Below are 24,532 nucleotides of genomic sequence, written 5' to 3' on the forward strand. Positions count from 1 at the left end.
CAGTAGATTTTCCCTTCCTCCTTAAATGTGAAGTATCCCACAAGATTATTTGACGACATCAACAATGAAATGTCTCTTTCCGCAATAGTATGAATGATGTGAATGGAACATTTGTACATTTGATTGAATACCATAAACATTGAATATACAAGCGACTTAAATCACACACATGTTATTCTGTTTTTCGAAATTAGCAGCATTTTGTGTGTTGTGAGAGGAACATTAAAATACTTACTGAGTCTGTTTTGCAGAGTGTGAATTACACCATGACATTCTGGTTGGGGATCTCTATTGAGCGCCCCAAAAAAAATGTATGGGCCTAATAATAATACCCCCTAGAGTTGATTGACGCACCGGTCTAAGTAACATAATAAAACATATCTCCCATCAAAATCAGTCAGTTTAAGCTAAATATCTTTTTTGTTGTTGCATTGAATGCGTCTCAATCCACTGCATCCGCCGATGTCGTGGTTCTGCGGTGAAAGGTGGCAGAGCTAGACGTCTGTAGCGTCTGAATGGTTGTGACCACTATGGAAAGGGGAGATTTTCACGAACAAGATGTTGGTCTCCATTTTGCTTAATGACTCGTCTGAAGTTAACCAGTATCGGTTTCAGAAAAATTATGGAAGTATGAAGGTAGTTTTGTGCCTACCCAAAAAAGGGGTTAAATATATATAAAATAATTATTATTTGATATACATACACACTGCCGTTCAAAAGTTAGGGGTAACTTAGAAATGTCCTTATTTTTTTACCATTAAAATAACATCAAATTGATCAGAAATACAGTGTAGACATAGTTCATGTTGTAAATGACTATTGTAGCTGGAAATGGCAGATTTGTTATGGAATATCTACATAGGCTTACAGAGGTCCATTATCAGCAACTATCACTCCTGTGTTCCAATGGCACGTTGTGTTATCTAATCCAAGTTTATAAATTTAAAAGGCTAATTGAGCATTAGAAAACTCTTCAATTATGTTAACACAGCTGAAAACTGTTGTCTGATAAAAGAAGCAAATAACTTTTTTCTGAAACTTGAAATGAAGGCTATTCCATGCGAGAAATTGCCAAGAAACTAAAGATCTCGTACAAATGTGTGTACTACTCCCTTCACAGAACAGGCAAACTGGCTCTAACCAGAATAAAAAGAGTGGGAGGCCCCAGTGCACAACTGAGCTAGAGCACAAGTACATTAGAGTGTCTAGTTTGAGAAACAGACGCCTCACAAGTCCTCAACTGCCAGCTTCATTAAATAATACCCGCAAAACACAAGTCTCAACGTCAACAGTGAAGAGGCGACTCCGGGATGCTGGCCTTCTAGGCAGAGTTGAAAAGAAAAAGCCATATCTCAGACTGGCCAATAAAAATAAAAGATTAAGATGGGCAAAAGAACACAGACACTGGACAGAGGAACTCTGCCTCTAACCACTAGGCTATCTGCCGCTATATTCTGTATACCACCCTTATCTTGTCGCGACACAACTGATTGTCTCAAAAGCTATTTTCAGGTCTCTACGGAGATGTTAGATCGGGTTCAAGTCCGGGCTCTGGCAGGGCCACTCAAGGACATTCAGAGACTTGTCCCAAAGCCACTCCTGTGTTATCTTGCCTGTGTGCTTAGTGTCGTTGTCCTGTTGGAAGGTGAAACCTTGCGCTAGTCTGAGCTCCTCAGTGCTCTGGAGCAGGTTTCCATCAAGGATCTCTCTGTACTTTGCTCTGTTCATCTTTCCCTCGATCCTGACTAGTGTCCCAGTCCCTGCCACTGGAAAACATCCCCACAGCATGATGCTACCACCACCATGCTTCACTGTAGGGATGGTGCCAAGTTTCTTCCAGACATGACGCTTGGCATTCAGGCCAAAGAGTTCAATCTTGGTTTCATCAGACCAGAGAATATTGTTTCTCATGGTGAGAGTTTTTAGGTACCTTTTGGCAAACTCCAAGCGGTCTGTCATGTGCCTTTTACTGATGAGTTGCTTCCATCTGACCACTCCACCATAAAGGCCTGATTGGTGGAGTGCTGCAGAGATGGTTGTCCTTCTGGAAGCTTCTCCCATCTCCACAGAGGAACTCTGGAGCTCTGTCAGAGTGACCATCGTGTTGTTAGTCACCTCACTGACCAAAGCCCTTCTCCCTTGATTGCTCAATTTGGCCGGGCGGCCAGCTCTAGGAAGTCTTTGTGTTTCCAAAGTTCTTCCATTTAATGCTGACTGACCTATTTATAAAGGTTAAATAAAATAATTACAAATGATGCAGAAATGTTTGGTACCCATCCCCCAGATCTGTGCCTCAACCTCGGAGCTCTACAGACAATGGTTTGGTTTTTGCTCTGACATGCACTGTCAACTGTTGTAACTTATATAGACAGGTGTATGCCTTACCAAATCATGTCCAATTAATTGAATATACCACAGGTGGACTCCAATCAAGTTATAGAAACATCTGAAAGATGTTCAATGTAATCAGGGTGCACTTGATCTCAATTTCGAGTCTCAAAGCAAAGGGTCTGAATACTTATGTAAAGAAGGTATTTCTGTTGTGTTTAACTTTTCACTTTGTCATTATGGAGCATTGTGTGTAGATTGATGAGAAAAAAATGTATGTAATACATTTCAGAATAAAGCTGTAACGTAACAAAATGTGTCTGAATATTTTCCGAATGCACTGTATATATTTCCTGAGCTTTCTTATATTTCCTAGATTCAGGACAGATACTTCTTAGGATTAATATTTTGACTTTTTTTTACCATTCATGAATGTTTTAATCTATGTGTTTTTCTGGGCTAGAGTAGTACCTAACGGGCTCCTAAAATTCCAAATTAAATAACTAAATGATCCAGTATGACCATCTTAAAACAATTCCATGTCACTTACACTCCCCTCCAACGGCTTAGACTTTTAAGAAATAAAGACATCAATTAAATGGTAGAAATTGACTACCTTTTAATGTGGCACACACAACAAAACATATCTTTTGATTGTCAAATAATCACAACCAAAAGTAGTGCATGTTCGCCCACTCCAAAATAATTCCAGCATCCAAACTGCATGTACACTCACGCGATTTGATGAATAACATCTGTTACAAAACACAGAGAACTCTGCCTAGTGACATTCAGCGACGGCTGTTGATTAGGCCAACATTAACTGATGCATCTTGCTGACAAATTGACCTTTTTTTGTAGCCTGAAAAGTCGGGAAACCTGAAATGGGGCTGAAACTGTCCCCGGAAAAATTGTCAACTTACTAGACTAGGCTACAATGAACTACCGGTAGACAGTGAAATGGTAAAAAGGTGTCAAAAAAATATATTGAAAAAGTAACGCTCCCTATACTTTCAGTGCATTGTTCTAAAAAAGGTGGGTAAAAGGCGCTTACTTGCATTTACCCTCCACTAGGCCTACACCACTGCTGGTAGCCTACCCTCACAGCCGAAGCAATTTTACACACAGAACAGGTAAGCCTACATTCAATATAATGCATGAGTTGAATCAAAACAGGTTTTACATGAGTTTGGGGCGGTAGGTAGCCTAGTGGTTAGAGCATTCGGCCAGTAACCAAAAGGTTGCTGGATTGAATCCCCAAAAGCTGACAAGGTAAATCTGTCATTCTGCCCCTGAACAAGGCAGTTAACCCACTGTTCCCCGGTAGGCCGTCATTGTAAATAAGAATTTGTTCTTAACTGACTTGGGTAGTTAAATAAAAATTGCATGTAGTCTTCACAGATCATGTGACATAAAACTACCTTTCTTTCCTTAGATTAATGACATTTATGAGTGTTATTTGTCATTACTAAGCATTTAACAATTTAATTAGAACATTGAACTTAAACCCTGTACAAATCACGGATCTTGAAGATCTCGAAAAGTGCACTGTAAGTGTAACCACTATATTTGAAACAAATAGGAGAATGGTTAAATTAGCACTTAGAGACCCCCCACCCCAAAGTTTGACTTGTGTTGCATTTAGGGGAGCTAACGTCTCATTCAGCGAGAGGGCATCGCTGAGCAAGGCCATTGAGAGCTTTCCCCATTTTTAAGTAGTCAACTGGGTTGAAGTTGCTATGGGATAAGGAAGGATCACAGAATTCCATCCAGGTCAGCAGGAGGGATCACCCAATGAATTATACCCCTGAGCAAACATTCCATAACTGCAGGTGGCAGTAAATCACCAACCATGGCTTTATACCGGTTCAGACTATACACTCTCCAATTTTCAGTTTATTTATGAACTGCCAATACATTCATGGAAATAAAAGAATAAGAAATGTACTACTTTAAAATGGAGATGGCATGGACAGCGCCATTGATGGCTGTCATAGAAGACGCGATTGCAAGGATAGGTGGTGTACCATCTTTCCATATCTATGATTGTCACATTCATTAGGTACTGTTCGAAATTTACTGGGGGGAGCTGGTCGAACTCAAGGTGTCATAAAAAAAATTAAAAATGCATCCCCCTCCCCAACGTAAAAAATATTTTCAAATGACCCTCCCTTCAAAAAACACCCTCTGCCCTCATAGAATTAACTGAAAAAAGAATGTTTGCGACCACAAATAACAACCGTAGTGACCCTGTGTTTCTAAAAGTGGATATTGACTTTGCCATTTCAGCATAGTTTTGTGGCACAGTTGATGCCACACGGCTACGGGCCAGAAGGTTGTTGAGAGTGGACCCACAGGTGATCCAAATAGAATTAAATATTCAAATCACAGGGGTTTTGAGCCATTATTCAAATGACACTTTCACTCTAAGCCTAGAGTAGAATGTTGTACTCACGTGAAAAGAGTGATACAATTATTAATTGCAATGTGATTCGGTAGACTACTCTAGGAAGGATAATTGTGTTGTCCCTAAACAAGATCAATAGGGGAGATTTTTGAGCTGCGTGTCCCATGTTGTAATGCACTGTTCTTTCATGCTCACTTGGCACTTGGCCTCCACTGATATTGACATTTTGTGCAGCTTTGAATGATTTTGAATGTATTTTGAATGTAAATCAATAAGGGTTTAGGCCTGGGCACAGCATTATTACAGCAACCACTTCAGTTATTCATGATCTTGTCAATGCTCTAGACCTTTGTTACTCACTATCTTTTGTAAGGGGGCCACTTTGAATTGAAATAATCAGAGGGTCGCACAGATCTTTAATTTGTTGTACTTTTTCTTCCAATATGATCAATTATCAATTGAGAGCAAATTCAGAGAAATAGAGCACATCCAATTGATTTAAAGGAAAGCACATTACAAATATATACATACACACGTCAATAGGCTACATCACATGTATAAGACCCATATTAAGGGTTACCTCAGGTGGATGAGTGAAAATGTCCCTTCTGCTCCTCGACTGAATTCATTCTAAATGTATTGTCTGTTGTTGCTATCCTTTTAAGGCAATCCAGTTGGGTCAGTCTGTTTCTCTTTCACAATGTTAATTGTTGAAAATGTTGCTTCGCATGAATGAGTGCTGACAACAAATTATGTCTGCACTGCTTCAGAAGTGGATACTCTGCGTCTGACACAGGACTCCAGAAATGGGTAACACCTGATCTTAGTTCACCTTGAAATGTGTAATTTGCCTGCAGCTCCACTATCTCACTCTCTATTCCAGCACGGTCAGGACAGAGGGCTGTGATGACTGGGGGTCAGAGATAACACTGGCACATGAAAGGGGTTCTCAATGAAGTTGAAGATCTCCTTGTACTCCATGATATCCTTGAATCTTGACTCAAACTCCAACTTTAACTCTTCCAACACACGCACAAATGCATCATAGCTAAAATGTTGCAGTATGTCTGGGTTGGATGTGGTGACTGCTCTGAGCTCTGGCTCCTCTCTACCCTTGCTTGTGTGACCTTCCTGGTCCCGTCCCTCAAGTCCATGAGTCAACACAGGAAGGAGTAATGGATGGATAGTTATTTTATTTCCAAAGCTGCAATCATGGGGGACACACACAGTATGGATGAATGATTAGTGGTAGACGGGATATAAATAGCACTCCCACATCAATTCTCCATAAATCTGCTGTATAATATACTAACAAAAAAACAATTGAAATGTATTTCAAAGTCATTGTAATCGTATAGTGGCTGGAACAATTTCTAATAATTCCTAATTTACTGTAATAAATATATTGCTTCCATGTGTAATCTCATATTCACAACATCAGAATAAACTGTCATTCATTTTAGTATCAAAAGATATCAAATTAACCTGAAAAATGACTCAATGTCACTCTTGTGGTGAAGAAATATAATACACCTAGAACGTACCACATATTTTCCTGTCAAAACCAGGCTAATACGCTACTAGCTGGTGCTCATAAATGTATAAAACATATACTTTACACATTTGTTTACCTGCAATCATGAGACACAGTATGGATGATGTGTAGTAGACAGGATATAAACAGCACTCCTAAAGAAGATGCATTCTCGAGTTAGCTACCAACTTCAAAGAGGGAATTTTAGCTAGCATAAAACCCACATGACAAAATTAACTTCGGCAAATAACACAAGGAGTGGCTTATTTGATGCCCAGCCAACATTAGTTACTAACAACATAAATTGCTAATGTACGATGTAAAATGTGGATTTTATGATGTAATGTCAACTTCATACATTTCTATCCCGGGACCATTCAATGTCCAACTCACCCACAGCAATTCTCAATAAATCTGCTGTGGATTACCCAGAATCCCATACCTTTATCACTGAGTGTATTAGACAATGTAAACACACTAATACACCAGGAGGTGGCATAATACCCATTTTATGCAGGAATTTAATTTAATCCCACCGTTACACTCGCAACAAAATTCACGGATTTGAGGGAGGAGAGAGAAATCTTTCCAAAACTTTGCCACCTCACCTCATTGTGAAATATCAAGTCGCCGCATTCTGTCTGGTATTCCTCCAACAACTTGCGGAATTGCCGGTGATTCCATTCCCTCGCAATCATGTTCACCATGCGCACGACTTGCTACATCACATTCAGTAATTCAGTTTTCCTGATGAATGATACAATGAAACAATCCGGGAATATCCTCTGTCTCATCAGGCTTATGAGTCCCTTCTCCTTCCCTCGCATGTTTGGGGCGCCGTCAGTACACACAGAAGCCAGATTTTACCGGTCAATATTATTATCAGCAGAAAATGGAACAAGGGCTTTCAGAATATCCTCTGCTCCTGTTTGTCCCCGAAGGAGCAGTAAACATAAAAGTTATTCTCTGAACGACTCGTTTTGAGGGAAGCAGACCCAAACACAAAATTGGGCATTGTCACTTAACGTAGGTGCTTTCGTCAAGTGCAATACTAAAACATGGCGCCACAGTAATCAGTTCCTTACCAGATGTCTTCTATGCATCTTGTTATGGTCGAGTCTGAGTTGCAGTCCCTTAATTTGCTTTAAAATAGCTTCCTTGTTTGTGAAATCGGCATACAACATTTTGACTGAGGCCAAATAACATTATTTGTCAATCTCTGCATCTGTGAAGGCCTTCTTGTTCCTCGCTAGTATCCAAGCAATCTCATATGTTTCCTCTGTGGTTCTCTCTGCAACAGTGATAGATCTGTCCATCATTTGTTGTTCTTTGAGCGGTCCTTTGAGTTGCGTTATTTCGTTGTTTCTGAAGTTGCCTTGTGGCAGATATGTTTTGTCAAAGTGGGCATGGTGTGACTGGAAATGTTGCTCTCTAAATTTGCTCGTTTAAAACAATTGACTGCCTTCTGGCAAATAAGATAAAGTGAGCTAGTCCCATCATGCAGTACAAAAAAAGTACTTGTCTGTCCACTTCTCTTGGAACTTTCTGTGTTCTTCATATCCTTCTCTTAGCCACCGGAGGCACGTTAGCTAGCTGCATTTCCCTGTCGCCATCTTTCTGATTTTCCTGGTTCTCTGGTGGTTGTTCGTTCATAGCCGTCATGTTGTTCTCCAGCTCTTCTCACACATTTTCATTGTCAATAGATTTTTGTTTATTTTTTACATTAAAACCGATCCATGTCGACCAGACTGCAAAATTGGCTAGTAGCAAACTGATGTGTCGATCGCTGTAGCTGAGCAGTTGTGCTCTATTTCAGCAAACGTTCTATTTCGGCCTTTCTGTTCAACAGCTGCGCTACACTGCCATCTATCTGTCGTCCAGGGAACAATAGATATATTCAATTAAGTGATTCAGGCCTGCATTAAACACATTGAATTGAAATTGTGGGGGTGAATTACTTCATGAATGTGTATTGTGTGACTTAAAGTAGAAGTTATGGCACACGTTATTGAAGTGTGTGTGTTTATGTAAAACCGTTTATGATATATGTCCATGGGAAATTACACATTTATGGTAGAAATGTGTTTTGGGGCTATCATGATGGAACATTCCCAGCTGAAGGTAATTCCTGGAAAGAGTACTTAGGTGCTCAGTTGGTTTTTGCCTGGGGGAGAGCAGGCTGGGCAGGTAACAGGTTGGCTAGAGTAGAGTCATAATTGAGTTTTGTTTTAGGCAAACAGTTGTCAGAATAGTTCATACTGAGAATATGTTTGATTTATTTAAGTCTTTGTCAACGTCTAGTTTGTTGCTTTCTGTACAAAGTTTATTGGCCAATTAGTCCTGCACCTGTTAATATTGTAAATAAAAGCCTCTAAGAGAGGTGAGCACCAAAACATCCTGTCTGTCTCCTCACTGTCCAATCCGCCGCTTCGGTTACTGCTTCACAGACCACTCATGCTGTAAAAACAGTCCAGTTGAAAGTAAATGGCACAGATCAATATATGGTAATGGTCTATTTGCATATAGGCCTACTGCAGCTCTAATTGGTTATGGTCTGTGTAGAGTAGGGGCCTGAGTTGTCTGCCAATGCAATAGAATCGTACTCAGATGTGTTCTGCCTACAACAACATCTCTTGCATAGTTAGTTCTGCATACTAAGTTTGCATAGTTCGTTTTGATTTGGCATATTGCATTGAAAGTGACTAATGTTGCGTTGATTCGATCACAATTCCCACAGTAAAGGGAAACGTTGATAGTGTTAACCAACGGGGAAAACTGAAGAAAGTTGAGTGAACTTCAATCATGTGCTTCTCTGTGCAGGCTGATATTTATTCTGTGCGGCAGTCCAGGTGGAGCTGCACGCCTGTGTCCAGCTTAGAGGGAACATTGTTCATCACTGTACTCTTTACCAAAAGGTTGGCTGGACCTCTTTCAAGTCACATAGATCACATCATTATGCTCTTTTTGTTTACACAGCCCTGCTCCACAAACATCCGACATACCTAACATCACTGTCAAGATTTAAAACGACAAGTTATCAATAGGGTTGGTTAACACTGGAGACTCCTCTGGTGCATTTCGTGTGTTGATGTGTTTAATAATGTGCAGTTTAATGTGTTCATTTTATTTCTATATGTGTAATAAGGTGTTATATACGTAGGGCTCATCTGGTAAAGAGACCTTGGTCTCAGCATTGACTCGCTGTCAAAATAAAGATTAAATATGTATGATTGCTAGTTAGCATACTACAGATCTGGACAAACGATCCCCCTGCCACCATTGTCACTATGAAGGGTGGATAGAGGGCAGGATAGACAGTTAGACTGGTTGACTATATTGACTCGTGGTATAGTTAGTCTGTTAGGGGGCAGGATAGACAGACTGGTAGACTATATTGACCCGTGGTATAGTTAGTCTGTTAGAGGGCAGGATAGACAGACTGGTAGACTATATTGACCCGTGGTATAGTTAGTCTGTTAGGGGGCAGGATAGACAGTTAGACTGGTTGACTATATTGACTCGTGGTATAGTTAGTTTGTTAGAGGGCAGGGTAGACAGTTAGACTGGTAGACTATATTGACCTGTGGTATAGTTAGTCTGTTAGAGGGCAGGATAGACAGTTAGACTGGTAGACTATATTGACCCGTGGTATAGTTAATATGATAGCCTCAAGCACAATCCACAACATTGTTCCATAAGGTATACTTTTATCGATTTATTTTTTTATCTATCTTATTTTTTACTGCCTGCATGAGTTAGACTATATGATGTGAAGTAGAGTTCCATGTAGTCATGGCTCTATGTAATACTGTGCATTTCCCATAGTTTGTTCTGGACTTGGGGACTGTGAAGAGACCTCTGGTGGCATGTCTTGTGGGGTATGCATGGGTGTCTGACCTGTGTGCTAGTCGTTTAAACAGACAGCTCTGTACTTTCAACATGTCAATGTCTCTAACAAAGATAGGTAGTGATGCAGTCAATCTCTCCTCTGCTTTGAGCCAGGAGATATTGACATGCATGTTGTTGATGTTAACTCTCCGTGTATATTTAAGGGCCGGTCATGCTACTCTGTTCTGGGCCAATTGTAATTTGCCAATGTCCCTCTTTTGTTTAAGCTCAAAATGACATTGGTAGCCGGTAGGGTAGGTAGGAAAGACGTTTCAACTTATAGCTGCCAGTAAATGCTAACTCAGGCAACAATGGGTATGCAAAACAGGTATATAAAAAGTTTGGTCTGATGTCTTGGTTGAATCTTTGCAATGTGCAATTCAGTTAACATGCGCTGTTTGAATGAACACTTGTAAAGGCTCTGTCCAAAAACAAGGCGATGATTGCGGGGGGGGGGGGGGGGGGGGACCGGCTCAGCTCCCCCGAATGAGACGTTAGCTCCCCTAAATGCAACAAAAACACTTGGGGGGGTCTCACTAAATAATGCTAATTTAACCATTCTCCTATTTGTGTAAAATGTAGTGCTAAATATGTTTTACATTGGTAAATATAAAAATAAAAGCTTCCAAATGAAACGAACACCCCCATCTCTTCACGGTTTAAATGTGGCACCGCTGTCCAGTCAGTAGTGCTGAAGTTCCGCTTCAGCTGAGCTTCTTTACCCATAGATTTTTCTTTGTACTTCCTCATTTTAGCCATTTGTTTGCCATGCATCCTTGATTAAAAAATACCTTTATTCCAATGCTATCAGGTAAGACCCAAGTGCAGACTGTGTAGAAGTAACAATGTTTATTGTAACAACAGGGTCAGGCAAACGACAGGTCAAGGCAGGCAGGGGTCGATAATCCAGAGTAGTGGGGCCAAGGTACAGGACGGCAGGCAGGCCCAGGGTCAGGGGCAGGCAGGCGAGCTCAGAGTCAGGACAGGCAGGGGTCAAAACCAGGAGAGCGAGAAAAAGAGAGACTGGAAACAGCAGGAGCTGAGACACCGCTGGTAGGCTTGAACAAACAAGATGAACTGGCACAGACAGACAGACAGAAACACAGGTATAAATACCCAGGGGATAAGTGGGGAAGATGGGCGACACCTGGAGGGAGGTGGAGACAATCACCAGGACAGGTGAAACAGATCAGGGCGTGACAAATGCATTAGATCTATCCGTTGATTTATCATTGCTTGCATTGTCAGTCTGCTTAGAACGCTCATTGCTTTTTTTCCCAGGTGCGTCTGGGAATGGGTGTTCTCCGTGCCATACCTGGCCAGAAGTGGACCGTATATTTAGCTTTATTATTTTCAATCAATATTTGTTTTCTTTCCTGGATCAGCTGATGTTGGTGGCCAATATCACTACGGCTAGACACCAATATGCATCCAAACCATCCAACTAGGCTATACTTTATTGACAGTAGGCCTATAAAGTGACTCTTTGGTTAGAAGAGGTTTTAATGTTCGGTTAGAAGCCTTTGATTTTGCAATGGCGTAGGCCTACAGAATTTTGCCGGAGATGCCGGAGATGAGAAGCAGGTACAGGGAGTCAACATTTAATCAGGAACAGACAGGTAACAGAACAGGAACAATGTCAGCACACGGGTAAACAAAGACACACGACAAATAATGCTGAAGCAGGGAACAGAATGGGGAACCAGACATAAAGTTGAAGTCGAATGTCAACATACACTTAGGTTGGAGTCATTAAAACTTGTTTTGCAACCGCTCCACAAATTTCTTGTTAACGAACTATAGTTTTGGCAAGCCGGTTAGGACATCTAATTTGTGCATGACACAAGTATTTTTGCCAACAATTCTTTACAGACAGATTGTTTCACTTATAATTCACTATATCACAATTCCAGTGGGTCAGAAGTTTACATACACTAAGTTGACTGTGCCTTTAAACAGCTTCCAGAAAATGTCACAGCTTTTTAAAGAAGTTGTTACAGCTCTGTGAGAGCCAGAAATCTTGCTTGTTTGTAGGTGACCAAATACTTATTTTCCACCATAATTTGCAAATAAATTCATTAAAAATCCTACAATGTGATTTTCTGGATTTTTTTCTCATTTTGTCTGTCATAGTTGAAGTGTACCTATGATGAAAATTACAGGCCTCTCTCGTCTTTTTAAGTGGGAGAACTTGCACAATTGGTGGCTGACTAAATACTTTTTTGCCCCACTGTATTTTGTGCCTCTACAGTACAGTTTCCATTACCATCTACCTGCGCTGTTACTTCCTCTATTAGTCTAATCTCTTTTGACTTAAACTGCTTTTGTTTTAATGATTTGTATTGTATTGAATGGCCTCTAAAAGTACATTTTAAAGTGTCCCATAAAATAAGGGGATATAAGGGGATCTGCTGTACCTATGTTGTGCAAAAAAAGTACAAAATGTTGTTTTTTTTTTTACTTAGGAGGGCCTTGTTCAAAAGTCCTGGGAGCACTCATTATAAGATATTATGGAGTGAACTGTTTGGATTTGGCTTCAATCCCCTCCGCATCTCGACAAAGGTAGTCTTACCATTCACCAAGAGTGGAATGAAGTCATGTACAAGTCATGACATAAACCACTTTTATCCTCTTTGTTCTTCTGACACTATCAGCATTATCAAATTTAGATAATCTATGATTTTGTAGAGTAGTTTACTGAGGCAAAATATATGTTTAAGAACAAATTGTCATCCAATAGGCTTTGATTAAATTTCCAATATCCCCGTCCGCATTGAAATTCTGTTAGAGTAATATGGAGGCCAATTAGATGGTGGTCCAATCACATTCGATCTCCTATTAATACTTTTTTTTACTTTTGATGCCAACAAGAATGAGACTAGGAAGTAACCAAGACGGTTATCTTGATTAAGCCTCCTCCATGTATATCTCACTAGGTCACGGTTTTTCAGCCTCCATATATCCACTAATTCTAATGCATCCATGATCTTCGTGATCTCCTTAAGTGCTTGAGGGTGATAGTTTGTAGAGTGATTTCCTTTACGATCCATTGAGGTACTTAAAACCGTATTATAATCCCCCACCATAATACTAGATTCATTTGTTGCTTGTGAGCTCAATAGATTATTACTGTATATACATTTTCAAAGAGGTGTGGATCATCTTGATTTGGCCCATATAGATTAATTAGTCAGATCTGTTTTTGGTCAAATAGAATATTTAAAATAATCCATCTTCCTTGAGGATCTGTTTGCACATTCTGATCAAAATTTCAGTATAATCACCCCGTTTACGTTTCTTTGCCCATTCTTTAATCTTTAAGGTAACCACAATCTCAAAACCTCCCAGCAACCTAAAAATGTACGTTCCCAGAACTGGCAACATTTTTACTTCTGTTCTTAGAAAGTAAAAAATGTTTTCCCAGAACCAATGGGAAACATACATTTAAGTACCAACGTTTCGACAGCCAAGCTGTCTTCATCAGGGTATAATGTACAACCACACATAGCATAGATGCCCTTGATGTGAAATGACATAACACATAAGTACTAAATTACCATTCAATCAAAATGCTATTGTTTAAAGAGCAACAATTTCAACTGTTCTGCCTGCGGCTATGGAACCCTGACCTGTTCACTGGACGGGCTAACTGTCCCAGACCTGCTGTTTTCAACTCTCTGGAGACAGCAGGAGCGGTAGAGATACTCTCAATGATCAGCTATGGAACCCTGACCTGTTCACTGGACGTGCTAACTGTCCCAGACCTGCTGTTTTCAACTCTCTGGAGACAGCAGAAGCGGTAGAGATACTCTCAATGATCAGCTATGGAACCCTGACCTGTTCACTGGACGTGCTAACTGTCCCAGACCTGCTGTTTTCAACTCTCTGGAGACAGCAGGAGCGGTAGAGATACTCTCAATGATCAGCTATGGAACCCTGACCTGTTCACTGGACGTGCTAACTGTCCCAGACCTGCTGTTTTCAACTCTCTGGAGACAGCAGGAGCGGTAGAGATACTCTCAATGATCAGCTATGGAACCCTGACCTGTTCACTGGACGTGCTAACTGTCCCAGACCTGCTGTTTTCAACTCTCTGGAGACAGCAGGAGCGGAAGAGATACTCTCAATGATCAGCTATGGAACCCTGACCTGTTCACTGGACGTGCTAACTGTCCCAGACCTGCTGTTTTCAACTCTCTGGAGACGGCAGGAGCGGTAGAGATACTCTCAATGATCAGCTATGGAACCCTGACCTGTTCACTGGACGTGCTAACTGTCCCAGACCTGCTGTTTTCAACTCTCTGGAGACAGCAGGAGTGGAAGAGATACTCTCAATGATCAGCTATGGAATCCTGACCTGTTCACTGGACGTGCTAACTGTCCCAGACCTGCTGTTTTCAACTCTCTGGAGACAGCAGGAGCGGTAGAGATACTCTCAATGATCAGCTATGGAACCCTGACCTGTTCACTGGACGTGCTAACTGTCCCAGACCTGCTGTTTTCAACTCTCTGGAGACAGCAGGAGCGGAAGAGATACTCTCAATGATCAGCTATGGAATCCTGACCTGTTCACTGGACAGGCTAACTGTCCCAGACCTGCTGTTTTCAACTCTCTGGAGACAGCAGGAGCGGTAGAGATACTCTCAATGATCAGCTATGGAACCCTGACCTGTTCACTGGACGTGCTAACTGTCCCAGACCTGCTGTTTTCAACTCTCTGGAGACAGCAGGAGCGGTAGAGATACTCTCAATGATCAGCTATGGAATCCTGACCTGTTCACTGGACAGGCTAACTGTCCCAGACCTGCTGCTTTCAACTCTCTAGAGACAGCAGGAGCGGAAGAGATACTCCTAATGATCGACTATGAAAAGCCAACTGACATTTACTCCTGAGGTGCTGACTTGTTGCACCCTCAACAACTACTGTGATTATTATTATTTGACCATGCTGGTCATTTATTAACATTTGAACATCTTGGACATGTTGTTATAATCTCCACCCGGTACAGCCAGAAGAGGACTGGCCACCCCTCATAGCCTTGTTCCTCTCTAGGTGTCTTCCTAGGTTTTGGCCTTTCTAGGGAGTTTTTCTTAGCCACCTGCATTGCTTGCTGTTTGGGGTGTTAGGCTGGGTTTCTGTACAGCACTTTGAGATATCAGCTGATGTAAGAAGGGCTATAAAAATACATTTTATTTGAAATTTGATTTGATTTAAACTTGTTACATGATTTGATTATGAACGTGTTATGTAGTCCCTTTGTAGGGAGGACTCCTCCATTACCAAAGGTTAGCAAAGGCACATACTGAAGATAAAAGCTCTGAAGTTTCCCCTAGGTACAGATCTAGGATCAGCTCCTCCGCCCCTGCCCCCATCCTAACTTTAACCGTGCAAAACTGCCCCCACATCAGTGTCTAGGGGTAACTTCACCCTACACAAAGATAATAAAAGGGCAGTACCTTGTGGAGAGCCTCCTGGCTTTAATATGCCTTCCTCACACTGCCACCACCACTCGTTGCCTTAGAGGGAGACATTAGTATCCATAAAGTATCTTCTCAGCAGGCAAAATTGGTTGGAACGATGTCATTACAACCAGAAACTGTCTGAAAAACTATTATGTCATTACAACCAGTTTTGCGTGCTGCTTTTGTCCTGGTTCTTACATAACAAATGACCAGTCAGGTCCTGCAGAAAGCACATTTTTTCTGTTGTGATGATGACTTGACGATGACGACCATCCGCATCAAGCTTTTGCAGCTTGTCATGGCTGCAGGTTGCCAAACTTTTATATGTACCATTTTTCAATCCAAAAAACCCTAATATTCCTTTGTGAACAGAAGGTTCCCTGTTATCTAAACTAGCAGCGACCTGACTGAGCCCTTCTTTCAAAGAATACTGCCCATCCAACAATGTGGCCACAGCAACTGACGTGGCGCGTGTGTGAAATGTGCACAGATAGGGACTCTGTGTAGGCCGTTCGCCTGCTGTTTACAGCACTTACCTTTGACAGGGCACGAGACTAGCGCACAGGTCACCACGGCAATCAAAATCCACCCCATAGTTGTGTTGGTGGGGACAGCACAATGTTATGCGCGGACAGAGGGCACAGCCATTATATGAGGGCAACCTCATTATATGAGGGCAAATCTCATCCACCCAAAACAGCTGAATGACAAAGTCCGGGCCCAGTTACAGCAAGCATAAAGGATCGGTCATGGAGCTAGCAGCACAAGGGAACGGACCTCTACACACAGCTTTGGTTCAAGCCATTATTACAGTGCCTTGCGAAAGTATTCGGCCCCCTTGAACTTTGCGACCTTTTGCCACATTTCAGGCTTCAAACATAAAGATACAAAACTGTATTTTTTTTGTGAAGAATCAACAATATGGATATTTCAAACTTTTTTAACAAATCAAAAACTGAAAAATTGGGCGTGCAAAATTATTCAGCCCCCTTAAGTTAATACTTTGTAGCGCCACCTTTTGCTGCGATTACAGCTGTAAGTCGCTTGGGGTATGTCTCTATCAGTTTTGCACATCGAGAGACTGAAATTTTTTCCCATCCCTCCTTGCAAAACAGCTCAAGCTCAGTGAGGTTGGATGGAGAGCATTTGTGAACAGCAGTTTTCAGTTCTTTCCACAGATTCTCGATTGGATTCAGGTCTGGACTTTGACTTGGCCATTCTAACACCTGGATATGTTTATTTTTGAACCATTCCATTGTAGATTTTGCTTTATGTTTTGGATCATTGTCTTGTTGGAAGACAAATCTCCGTCCCAGTCTCAGGTCTTTTGCAGACTCCATCAGGTTTTCTTCCAGAATGGTCCTGTATTTGGCTCCATCCATCTTCCCATCAATTTTAACCATCTTCCCTGTCCCTGCTGAAGAAAAGCAGGCCCAAACCATGATGCTGCCACCACCATGTTTGACAGTGGGTATGGTGTGTTCAGGGTGATGAGCTGTGTTGCTTTTACGCCAAACATAACGTTTTGCATTGTTGCCAAAAAGTTCAATTTTGGTTTCATCTGACCAGAGCACCTTCTTCCACATGTTTGGTGTGTCTCCCAGGTGGCTTGTGGCAAACTTTAAACAACACTTTTTATGGATATCTTTAAGAAATGGCTTTCTTCTTGCCACTCTTCCATAAAGGCCAGATTTGTGCAATATACGACTGATTGTTGTCCTATGGACAGAGTCTCCCACCTCAGCTGTAGATCTCTGCAGTTCATCCAGAGTGATCATGGGCCTCTTGGCTGCATCTCTGGTCAGTCTTCTCCTTGTATGAGCTGAAAGTTTAGAGGGACGGCCAGGTCTTGGTAGATTTGCAGTGGTCTGATACTCCTTCCATTTCAATATTATCGCTTGCACAGTGCTCCTTGGGATGTTTAAAGCTTTGGAAATCTTTTTGTATCCAAATCCGGCTTTAAACTTCTTCACAACAGTATCTCGGACCTGCCTGGTGTGTTCCTTGTTCTTCATGATGCTCTCTGCGCTTTTAACGGACCTCTGAGACTATCACAGTGCAGGTGCATTTATACGGAGACTTGATTACACACAGGTGGATTGTATTTATCATCATTAGTCATTTAGGTCAAAATTTGATCATTCAGAGATCCTCACTGAACTTCTGGAGAGAGTTTGCTGCACTGAAAGTAAAGGGGCTGAATAATTTTGCACGCCCAATTTTTCAGTTTTTGATTTGTTAAAAAAGTTTGAAATATCCAATAAATGTCGTTCCACTTCATGATTGTGTCCCACTTGTTGTTGATTCTTCACAAAAAAATACAGTTTTATATCTTTATGTTTGAAGCCTGAAATGTGGCAAAAGGTCGCAAAGTTCAAGGGGGCCGAATACTTTCGCAAGGCACTGTATGTAAGGATATTTGTCTGTCAACAGTTTTGTTTGAATCATTGTTCAGTTCCTATAACGTTTTAGAAGTATGTCAATTCCATCCTCAGATGTTTAACCCCAAACATGAATTTGTACTGAATTCACGTATTTATTCTAAAAAGTAAACAACTTTATCATGCCCAACAACAAACTTTGACATTGTCCTTATTGGGGTTGGGGGGTCAATTCAGGAAGTGGATTGAAATTCAATTCAGGAATAGAATAATCCTTGTTGAAATGAAATTGACCTCAACCCTGGTCATTACACTTAGGCAGATGACTAAGGAATTCCTAAAATGGTTTACGTAACAGCTGTATATTCAATTGTCATCAACTGCCCAGTGTTTAAAACCTGTTGTCATTATTATGAGTGTTATTAAAGGCATGACAGAAAAGTCAAGTTAAGAGTCACTATAACATATACTCAGTGGCCAGTTTATTAGGTACACCCATCTACTAACCGGTCAGATCCCCCTGTAGCCAAGGAGGGATGCACCTGGTCAGCAACAATGTTCAGCTACACTGTGGCAGTCAAACGTTGCTGAATTGGTATCAAAGGACCCAACGTTCACCAGGAAAACATTCCCCACACCATTACACCACCAGCATGTACCGTTGACACCAGGCAGGATGGGGCCATGGTCTCGTGCTGTTAACGCCAAATCCTGACTCTGCCATCAGCATGACGCAACAGGAACCGGAATTCATCAAACCAGGTAATGTTTTTCCGCTACTCTATTGTCCAGTGTTGGTGATCACGTGCCCACTGGAGCTGCTTCTTCTTTTTAGCTGATAGGAGTGGTACCCGGTGTGGTCTAATCTAATGTTCAATCGAACAGTAACTGAATGCCTCGATTCCTCTTGTGAGAGAAACATTACGTATTCACCTGATTTATTTGATATTAATAGTTAACAATTAATATTTAACTACTGGTGTCTGTGTTTTTATGGTCTCCACTCTAGTTCCCTGCAGCTAATCTGGATGTATGGTTGCTAGAGATGGCTTGAGGTGACAATTTAGTTAAAGACTGCATTACATAGACAAGATGTGGTGGGTGTAACCGAGATAGCCTGCAAGAGTTTAGAATAATCCCTCATTGTCTCAAAATCATCCTTGCATCCGGGAAACTAAGCCAGGGTCGGGTTAAGACAACAACCCAATGCAGATAATGACCGGATGAACACAGAGTGGCTTATGATGCCTCTTGATCTGCATGGAAGGGGTGGAACCAGCCATGACTAAGCATTCTTAGTGTCAGCTATGTAAAGAACTCTGTCTTTCTGTAAAGGTTAGGCTACTCGGCCTGACTAGTTTAATTTTTGCAATAATTAATCGATATTGAAGAAATGACAGTCTCTCTCACTTGATTAGAATATTCCACCACACTCTCTGCCTGCTTTATATAGCAAGCCACGGGACTCACTGTCTGTACGAGCTAACCATTTTTGTGAACGGGATGGTGTACCTAAAACTGGCCAGTGTATAGTGAGTGTTCAGGCCAATACAAGGTACACTACCGTTCAAAAGTTTGGGGTCACTTAGAAATGTCCTTGTTTTTGAAAGAAAAGCTATTTTTTAAAGTAACATCAAATTGATCAGAAATACAGTGTAGCCACTGTTCATGTTGTAAATTACTATTTTAAGTGGAAACAGCTGATTCTTTATGGAATATCTACATAGGCGTACTAAGGCCCATTATCAGCAACCATCAGTCCTGTGTTCCAATGACACGTTGTGTTAGCTAATCCAAGTTTATCATTTTAAAAGGTTCATTGATTATTTGAAAACCCTTTTGTAATTATGTTAGCAAAGCTGAAATCTGTGCTGATTAAAGAAGCAATAAAACTGGCCTTCTTAGACCAGTTGAGTATCTGGAGCATCATCATTTGTGGGTTCAATTACAGGTTCAAAATGTCCAGAAACAAGAACTTTCTTCTGAAACTCATCAGTCTATTCTTGTTCTGCGAAATGAAGGCTATTCCATGCGAGAAATTGCCAAGAAACTGAAGATCTCGTCTAGCAGATCAAGATCAGTTTTCAGCTGTGCTAACATAATTTTTTTTTTTTTTCAAATAATATGATATGAATATGATAAACTTGGATTAACAAACACAATGTGCCATTGGAACACTGGAGAGATGGTTGCTGATAATGGGCGTCTGTACGCCTACAGTTGATGTCAGAAGTTTACATACACTTAGGTTGGAGTCAATTAAACTTGTTTTTCAACCACTCCACAAATTTCTTGTTAACAAACTATAGTTTTGGAGGTGTACCTGTGGATGTATATCAAGGTTTACCTTCAAACTCAGTGCCTCTTTGTTTGACGTCATGGGAAAATCAAAAGAAATCAGCCAAGACCTCAGAAAAAAAATTGTAGACCTCCACCAGTCTGGTTCATCCTTGGGAGCAATTTCCAAACGCCTGAATCCACCATGTTCATTTGAACAAACAATAGTACGCAAGTATAAACATCATGGGACCAGGCAGGAGTCATACCGCTCAGGAAGGAGACGCGTTCTGTCTCCTAGAGATGAACGTACTTCAGTGCGAAAAGTGTGAATCAATCCCAGAACAGCAGCAAAGGACCTTGTGAAGATGCTGTAGGAAACAGGTACAAAAGTATCTATATCCACAGCAAAACGAGTCCTATATCCACATAACCTGAAAGGCCGCTCAGCAAGGAAGAAGCCACTGCTCCAAAACCGCCATAAAAAAATCAGATGACAGTTTGCAACTGCACATGGGGACAAAGATCGTACTTTTTGGAGAAATGTCCTCTGGTCTGATGAAACAAAAACAGAACTGTTTGGACATAGTGACCATCGTTATGTTTGGAGGAAAAAGAGGGAGGCTTGCAAGCCGAAGAACACCATCCCAACCGAGAACGGGGGTGGCAGCATCATGATGTGGGTATGCTTTGCTGAAGGAGGGACTAGTGCACTTCACAAAATATATGGCATCATGAGGATGGAATATTATGTGGATATATTGAAACAACATCTCAAGATATCAATCAGGAAGTTAAAGCTTAGTTACAAATGGGTCTTCCAAATGGACAATGAACCCAAGCATACTTCCAAAGTTTTCGCAAAATGGCTTAAGGACAACAAAGTCAAGGTATTGGAGTTGCCATCACAAAGTGCCAAAATGCCCTATAGAATCCTATAGAAACGTTGTGGGCAGAACTGAAAAAGCGTGTGTGAGCAAGGAGGCCTACAAACCTGACTCAGTTACACCAGCTCTAGCCGTTTCCAGCTAGTCATTTACAACATTAACAATGTCTACACTGTATTTCTGAACAATTTGATGTTATTTTAAAATGGACAAAAATTGTGCTTTTATTTAAAAAACAAGGACATTTCTGAGTGACCCCAAACTTCTGAACGGTAGTGAATCTCTATAGATCATTATTCATAAACTATAAACATCGATGGTAAAATGCAAATTTTTCATCGACCTGGACCAGTATTATATTGCAGACAGAGCGCAATAGTATGTAGCCTGTTATTTTATTACTTGTGTTGATATCATATTCAAACCAAAGTGAGTACAGAGGACATCATTGTTGTGTTTTGGTGAGTGATAAATCTTATTTGAAACTTCTCATGAAAAATCTGAATCATTCTCTTAACATCCCATTTTGTTCTTAATATACATACTGGTTCATACATTGAACGTTAGTGTATTGCTATATAAACACGTGTATTCCTCTTTACATTATGCAAAGGGTACATCCTCCGTTGGCAAATTAAATTGGGCACCAAATGGAACAAAACATACTGACACAGAGAGGGACTTGTCATATTACACATTTGTAGATATTTTTAAAACGTATTCCAGTGCGTGCTCCAATGAACACAGCCCAGGAAATAGCATATAAAGGGCGTGAATGTTCTCTTTTTACATCAGTAGTATTATACCCCACCCCATCTTGCTTAAAGTACTGTAATTATGTTTTACCTTGGCACACAGCATTTCCCATTGCCACCTTACACTCAAATATGAAGATCTGGGGCCAAATGTGTCAAGTGTGTTAGAGTAGGAGAGCAGATCTAGGATTAGGTCCCTCCTGTTTATAATATAGTCTTATTAATTATGATCTAAAACTCAAAACTGATCCTAGATCAGCACTCCTACTCCAAAATAATTATACATAATGAGAGTGGATCCATGTATATAACAAAGTCAATAGAAAAAGGCAATGCTTTCTCCTATTGAGTCTTCACATGACACGAAGGGTAACTGGTCCTAAAATGATAACAAAAACATTACACAGTCACCGGATATTACGAGAGCCTCCATCTCTGTTCCTGTCGCAGTTAAACTTCTGTTTGACTTATCAAACCAAACAGTTTAAACAGGAGAAAATTAAATTAACAATGGTGCCACAAATGTACTACCAACTACTATGTACCTACAATAAGATAATCATGTGTCAATGTAGACCGACTACAAACAAACACAGAGAATAGGCAAATTCTTAAGATATGCTACTCTTTACGGTAATATATTGTGCAGAGAGCAGTGGACAAAAAAATATACATTTCTTCTCTATGTTTGCCGTAAAAAAATTAAAATAAAAGGCACAAAGGGTTAAAGGAACACTCAGAAAGATGACATCATCATACAAAATGGGGCAACTTCCTACTTACAGACAACAGAGAGAGTTACAAATCTGCCAAGACTGACATTATTGGCTATTCCCAATGTGTGTGTACCACAGGGGAGGATGCAAATTGTTACGTTTGTTTAATAATGGTCATCTTGGCGGCATGTTTGAATTCTGCTTTTGCTGTTGTATAATGTCCTTCTGTTAATGATGTAATCTGCTGAGTGTACCTTTAATTCTTCAGCTTTGTGCACCACTACCAGGCACATACAGTGTAGAGACTGAAGGGTTTCTTCAACCTAGCACTTTTTCAGGATTTGGGCTGTAAGAGAGCATCTATGGTGGGGATCGGCATTCAGCAATATCCCCATAATATTTTCCTTATTATATAGATAAGCGCTCAAGAATCCAACTTTTTGCCCGACCATACCATGGCAGAGCTCAAATGACTGACAAAGTGACAACAATACCGTTCATTACTTGTTCCACTTAAACAAAAAGGCTGCCCAAAGCTCAGCTCTGTTTTAAACTGGATGTCAAATAAATTAGCAAGTTTATGTTTCCTTCATTAATTCAACATAATATGCTAAAAAAATATTTGCACAAAAAAGCATGCTGGAACAAAAACTTGCTTGATAAAGAATGTTTGCTTATAGAACGTGTTCCCTAACAAATCATTTCCTACAGACAAGGAGATGAAGCTAACTTAGCGTGTGGAGTTCCAATTGCTGCCAATCTAAAATCTGTTGGTTTTGCAAGGTGTGTGTATTGTTTCTGGTATCGTATTTGCTGATAAGGAAAGTTGTAACCTTTAAACACCTACATAAAATCCGCAAAGAAAAATCAGAAAAACTATCTGGTAACCACTACCAGAGCACACAAAACAAGACTGTTTAATTTACAGATTGGATGATAATTAAAGGGATAGTTAGGGATTTTGGCAATGAAGTCCTTTATCTACTTCCTCAGTCAGATGAACTTGTAGACCACATTTTTACATCTAACTTCCAGTATGCAGGAAGTTAGAGGTCATTTTGGGAGCCAAGGCTAATTAGCGTTAGCGCAATAATTGGAAGTCTACAGGAACAGCATATTAGCATATTAGCTGTTCCCATAGACTTCCAGTCATTGCTCTAATATTGCTCTAATGCTAGTAGCAATTGCTCACTGCTGCTCCTCTTCAGCCTGGGGTGGGACCTCGGGCTGAACCTGGTCCTCAGGTTGGGGCTGCTCCTGGGGGGGCCTGGCTGGGGCCGGGAGAGGAGGGGGCCGCGGGGGCACAGCCTGATGCTGTCTCTGGCGGTATGCGATGACAGTGCCCAGAAGCAGGGCGATGACCGTCATGAGGTAGAGGTCCCACTCGGGGCCCAGGAGCTGGTCAAGGTCCACCTGACTGACCAGCTCAGTCATCTGGTGGAGGGGGGATGGAGCGAGGAGGGAGGGGGAGAAATGAAGAGGGAGGTCAGAGGGAGAGGGAGCAGAAAGAGAGAACATTGATTACATTTAACAAACAGTAAAATCCCATGAATCCTGTACAAATGTAGTAAACTACAACTAGCCTAAGTTTGCCTCAAACATTGAGCCTGGCCCCCCACGAGTTGAAATAGAAACGACTGAGGAAACTGAATCTCCCAGAGTCACCCGGGTCCAGGAAGCGCTCTGTACTGTACACTCACGTTGAGGTCGTGCATGTACTGCAGGGTGTAGACCAGGCCCAGTTTACACAGAGCCAGGAAGACGGGCACCTGGGCGTCGGGACTGGCCTCGGCAGCCATGTCATAGAAACGCTTGGCCAGGTGGATGTCCTACACCAGGCGGAAAGATAGAGAGTTACATGGTTGTGTGCGTATATTAATGTGTGTGCATGTGTGT

The 24,532-nt window shown here is 41.1% G+C and overlaps 1 protein-coding gene across 3 annotated transcripts in view; it reads right to left on the reverse strand.

Moving 5' to 3' along the window:
• Positions 1-21,363: 21,363 nt before the first annotated feature.
• The window catches only part of LOC139406936 (protein sel-1 homolog 1-like), a 71,306-nt gene continuing 68,137 nt past the window's right edge, over positions 21,364-24,532 (reverse strand). For 2 of the 3 annotated variants that reach the window (XM_071150102.1, XM_071150103.1), the window contains 2 exons: positions 24,337-24,465; positions 21,542-24,070 (listed from right to left, as the gene is read on the reverse strand). In XM_071150102.1, coding sequence (XP_071006203.1) covers positions 23,825-24,070; positions 24,337-24,465 — 375 coding nt within the window. In that variant the 3' untranslated portion in view covers positions 21,542-23,824. Of the gene's footprint in view, positions 24,071-24,336; positions 24,466-24,532 lie in introns of all 3 variants that reach the window. The other variant, XM_071150101.1, reaches the window with a different exon arrangement.

The sequence above is a fragment of the Oncorhynchus clarkii genome, chromosome 4 (genome assembly GCF_045791955.1).
Source record: "Oncorhynchus clarkii lewisi isolate Uvic-CL-2024 chromosome 4, UVic_Ocla_1.0, whole genome shotgun sequence".
Lineage (NCBI taxonomy): Eukaryota > Metazoa > Chordata > Actinopteri > Salmoniformes > Salmonidae > Oncorhynchus > Oncorhynchus clarkii.